Here is a 5,524-nt window from a genome sequence, read left to right as displayed (position 1 = left end):
TACACAAAGCAGGGTCACTGAATTAACTGGATATCGGTCCTGAGTAAACCCTGGAGCAGCTCTTTTTACTTCAGTCCATGTGCCATATTTTGGACGGTTCCGGGTTTTACTCAGTGCACTTACCCGGCAAACTCAGTAATCCTGCTTTATGAAACAGGGCCCTGTAGTTTCCTCTCCCTCAATATACTGCAGTGCTTTTATATCAGGAACAAAACAGCACTCTCTGTCTCTACCTTGTGGTCACACTTTGTAATGGCAGCTTGTGCCTTGCATAGAAGCTCAGCCCATAGAGATGTCCCCTCCAGCCATAGCATGCTGTTTACTTGAAAAGTTAGAAGGAAGCCCAGGGTCAAACCTGCATTACTTATTCAAATTTGGCTAAAAAGTTAAATTAGTCTTCAGTAAGCATGAAAATTTCTCATATTTTAAATCATGGCGATAATTAAGAACAATACTTTTGATCACACCTACTGTACATACATGCAAATGAATGAGCGAGATTTCCTATGATGTATCAGTTTTTTCACAGCCAAGGGTGAAAGTGAAGTCAGTGCAGAAGATGGAGCTGAGTTTGGAGTTTGGGAAAGAGCAGGAGGAACACTGCTGGGGGGTGTGAGAGTCACTCTCATCTCTGAATGCCCTGTAGCCGGTAGCTCATTGGAATTCGGTATTAATTTCCAAAGATCCTGTGCAACTACGGGAAAGGAATTATCCTAGAATGTTTCTGTGTCTCATCATCAAAATTAAGGTAACATTGACCAGTGTGCAAAAGATCTGATTAGATCCTGAACTATAATTTACCCCTGAAAAAACCTCAAATATGTAAAAAAAAAAAACAACAACAAAAAATCAACTATTACATTCAGGATGTTTCACTTGTGCATGTTGAGTCCCACCTCTGGTCCAGTAAATGTAATTGAATAGAAATTCATCACTCCAGTCTTTAATTAAATCTGTGCATCTAATCCTTGTGTTTACAAAGTACTGATATCTCAAGTGTATAAGGTGTATAAGCTCCAGTATCTCAAGTGTATTCTGTTAATGAAAGGTTTATGCTTATATAATTAAAATGGATTTTAAGAGGAAGGTATTTGATCTGCTCACATTAACATTTAAAGCAATTTGAGCAGAGCCCCTCTAGGTCACAGATCAGTGCCTCCCCCCTCAGCACCTGCAGTAGGTCCCAGCTGCAGCAGTGCAGTCTCTGTGCAGTCTGACTGAGGGAGGTTTTTGTACGGCTCTCTATCACTGTGTGAGCGGATAGCTCCTGCTCTGCTGACAGTAATAATCTCCTGCATCTTCAGCCTGGACTCCAGTGATTTTCAGTGTGAACTGAGTCCCAGATCCACTCCCACTGAAACGATCAGGAATCCCAGACTGTCGAGTTGTGGCACTATAAATCAGAAGTTTAGGAGCCTGACCAGGTTTCTGCAGGTACCAGTGGAGATTGCTGTAAACACTCTCACTGGCTGTACAGCTGAGAGAGACAGTCTCTCCCAGCTGAACAGACCGAGCTGCTGGATCCTGAGTCAGAACTTTATCTGCCTTTGATTCTGAAACACAAAACATGGAAATGGATGTCAATGCATATTAATATTTTCAATGTGCTCAATTCTGTTACATTTGACTAGGCTATGACTGCGACTTGTGTAAAAAAATGTTTTTTTTTGTGAAAAGACACAAACTGAAATGTGAACTACAACAAAAATCTCAAGGTAAAATGGATGCATTTTTCTCACCCTGTACAAGGAGTCCAAGCATCACCAGCAGTAGATAGACTGACATCATCATAATGCTGCCTGTGTCAGTGTCTGTGAAAGGACTGGACAGTCACTGATCAGTGCTGGGGGTCTTAAAGTGTTTGGAGCAGTGAGGCAGGACAGGTATGCAAAGCCCCTTCCTCTATACAAATCCTATCACACACAGTTAGAGGAGCTCTGATGTGTGAACAGCAGTGGGTCTATAGAGGGCTGGGACATGTGCTCTATTCACTGCTGTCTTTACCTACTGTAATCTCTCTTACTCACTCTTTCTCTCTCCCTCTCCTTCTCTCTCTCTCTCTCTCTCCCACTCACCTGATTCCCAGTGTGTGCAGGACCATGGACAGCAGCCGCTGGCCAGAGTGGCCAGATAAAAGGGTCACTGCCCAGAGGCTGGGGATCTCCCTCTGGTACTGCTTCACTAGCGCTGTGTGATCGTCCCCACAGATGCTGATCAAAGCCTGGAAGCCTATGGCTCTCTGAACTTATGAACCTGGTGTTCTGTTCTCACCCGCAAACTCTTCACTACATCTGAAGACATTTGGAAACCACCTCACAGATTTAAAAAAAAAAAAAAAAAAACAGGAATAATTGAAGTCTAAATTGTCTAGTTCAGTGAAGTGCAGTTTTGAGGGTCCAGGTGATACATCTGGAGATCCAGGCTATGTTGAGGCTTGGCTTGGGGAGGAGTGAATCTGCAGCGGTCCATGACTATGAAGAGAGGGACAGGGATCCAGCAATCACTTGAACTCAGGGCGAGGAAACAAAGCTGGATTGATCTGTGAACTCAGGGCAAGTGAGGGCAAGGATCCCCAGGGGGAAATAAACAAAGAAAATGAAGTTAGCCACTATATATATTTTCAACACACAAGGAGTCAAGGAATACACGGAGGATGTATTGATTACTTTAACAGACTGTGATCCTCCAGTGACCCAGGATTGAAACTTACACTTTCATATCAGTGTTATTATCCCTGGGGTAGAAACGGCACTAATCAAGACGAAACTATAAATTCAGTTAAAGTGGCCATCGTATCAAGAATGCTTTCTGTTCAAGTTGTGTTCAAAATAAGGTCTGAGTAAGACTAAGAAAAATACAAATTAAAAAAGGCTGAATGATTACCCGTATGGCTCTCCATGGAATTGAATTCCTCTGGGATTCGACAATAGCAGGAAACTATGACGCTTTCCAAAGGAGGAGGTGAAGAGCGCTCCTCTGCTCATCTCGCGCTACTACACCTGTCACCGTCACATCATTTATCATTTCCTACGAATCGGAGAGCATTTGTCATAGAAAGTGTTTTGAAATATATTTAATATTGATGACTCTGACACCATAACGATTTGCGTTGATAATCTTAACAAACACCATCTTAATTGTCGTTCCACGATTCTCCAGCAGGGGACCTCCTAGCGCTACACATGTCTGACGGGTCAGCAGTGTGTACAACAGACAGGTTTTTGTACAGCCGGTTAATCAGACTGAATCACTGTGGTGGACTTTCGGTGGCGGGACCAAACTGGAAGTCGGCAGTAAGTGGCTGTACAAACAAGGCTTTTCAACATTTTCCGCAAAAATATTAGAAGATTCGATCTGTTTCGATACATTCATTTTACATTAAGTTTCTGCGGGTTGTTTGCATTTTACGTTCCACATTCTATTTTCTGCCGGCTGAATCAGTCACTGAAGTTGAACTAGAAGTAAAATAAAAGATATGCATGTGAAAAGTTCAAAAGAGCACGATACATTTGCGTCGGATACATACAAATAGAAGTACATGGAACAAAGTGTTTTACAAGCGAATCGTTGATACATTTTAAAAGATGCGTGAAATCGTAAAGAATGGAAAAACCAACGGACGGCTGTGTCTCTTGAGTGAGAGGTTTTTGTACGGCGGGTGAATGAGTCTGTATCACTGTGGTACACTTTCGGTGGCGGCACAAAACTGTCAGTTGGACGTAAGTAATTCTCTTCCACATCCCCCACTGTCGATGTTTTTGCCTTCTTTTTTTAATATGCTGTAATTTTCCGACGTTCGATGTCGTGAATCAAATGTGTAATTCTGGAGAATCGTGAATTTAAAACAGATATGTTATAGTTATATTGTCAAATGATTTCAAATACTTTTTTATTCTAGCCCATTTTACTACAGACAGTCTGTCTTTATCGTAGTGATGTTTAGATGGCCGTAATGCAAGCACTTTGCTATTTTGCGCTCGAGGTGAACTAAATTAAATTGCATTGGCTCCCTTGCCGTCGGCGGGATCACGGCGGCTCTGTAGGAGAATGCAATTTTTGGCTCAGTCTGCAAAACGACTTTCTTTCTCATAAATGTGGAATGAAATAGTGTTGTCCACCTAACACTAAATATAAAAAATTTAAATGATTTAATCAGAGTTAATTATTTTTCACACTTTAAAATGAAATTGGATCATAGCCTACGTACAATTTTTCTCGTCTGTGTTGGTTATGAAATCCGATCGTTGAATTCATTCAGATTTTGTTTATTTAAATTTTTATTTACGATCGCATCATTATATGAAAAATGTTGTTACATTGCAGACATATGTTCTGTAGTCCGCTGTCGTAGCATTTTCTAGTCTACAGTATATTGGTTTGATTTAAAAAAAAAAAAAAAAACATTTTTAAAAAGCGAGGAATTTACAATGCAATGAACATATTTACCAAATGTGCAATTCTTTTGAAAACTTAATGTAAAAGTTTCATGAAAATTGTTTCTTGCTGTTGGAGTGCGCGTTCAGTTCATACACGTGAAGGAACACAACGGGAACCTCGTAACATGTGGTTCATTTTGTAGGTTTTCAGCGTAAATATCATTATGTATCCATTCTTTTGCAAGAAGTTCTGCGTGTTTTTTTGTGTCTATCGTACTGAAATGATCGACAGTTCAAGCTGCAAAAGTGGAGTAAATTGCAAGTAAATGCACTAGAAGCAGTTCTGGTTGTGGTGAAGAATTTTATCATTGTTAAGTACTACCGTCACACGATATGATAATAATGGAATGCATGCAAACAGAACCTTTAATAATGTCAATGTGCTTTATATTGTAGACACTCCAAATTAGTTACAAGTGATAACTTCTGTACGACATTCACGTCTCATCGCAAGGACAGAATGATTGACACTTGGGAGGGGGCGTGTCCACTGTCTGACCTCACTGTCTCTGCCCTGTCTCCCAGGTGACACAGTCCCCGCCCTCACAGTCCTGCCCCCCTCCCGGGAGGAGCTGAGTCAGCAGGGAAAGGCCACACTGGTGTGTCTGGCCAACCGGGGCTTCCCCTCGGACTGGGCCCTGCGCTGGAAGGTGGACGGTGCCGACGTCAGCTCGGGCGTGGCCGGGAGCGCGGGGGTCCTGGGGCAGGACGGCCTGTACAGCTGGAGCAGCTCCCTGACCCTCAGCGCGGACGCCTGGAAGAAGGCGGAGTCGCTGACCTGCGAGGCCACACAGGGGTCCCAGTCCACCCCCTCTCAGACGCTGAGGAGGGACCAGTGTTCTGAGTAGGCCTGGGGGGGGGCAGCTCACACCCTCTGATCTCACTGTTTTTACCCCGTCCTGCTCTCAGCCCCTCTGCCCCTTACTGCTGACACACTGAGCTCAGTCTGTGTGTGAATCCCCTCCTCCAGCCTGAGCTTTTACTGCTAATATCTCACATGTGCTCTGCTTGTGCTGCTCAACAAACTTGCACACACACACCTCCTTACTTGTGTTTGTGTGATTTTAGCAATAGCTGTTAGATCAAAC

At 42.9% G+C, this 5,524-nt stretch overlaps 1 gene segment (V, D, J or C); it reads left to right on the top strand.

Annotated features, from left to right (window-relative positions):
• Nucleotides 1–2,099: 2,099 nt before the first annotated feature.
• On the top strand, nt 2,100–5,312 carry LOC118221697. The segment is given in 3 exon segments: nt 2,100–2,170; nt 3,199–3,293; nt 4,962–5,312. Coding segments are annotated over 3 exon segments (489 nt in total).
• The last annotated feature ends 212 nt before the right edge of the window (nt 5,313–5,524 follow it).

This window comes from Anguilla anguilla, chromosome 2 (genome assembly GCF_013347855.1).
Source record: "Anguilla anguilla isolate fAngAng1 chromosome 2, fAngAng1.pri, whole genome shotgun sequence".
NCBI classification, from domain to species: Eukaryota; Metazoa; Chordata; class Actinopteri; order Anguilliformes; family Anguillidae; genus Anguilla; species Anguilla anguilla.
The sequence above is the reverse complement of the archived record's forward strand: the minus strand, read 5'-3'. Positions and strand labels throughout refer to the sequence as shown.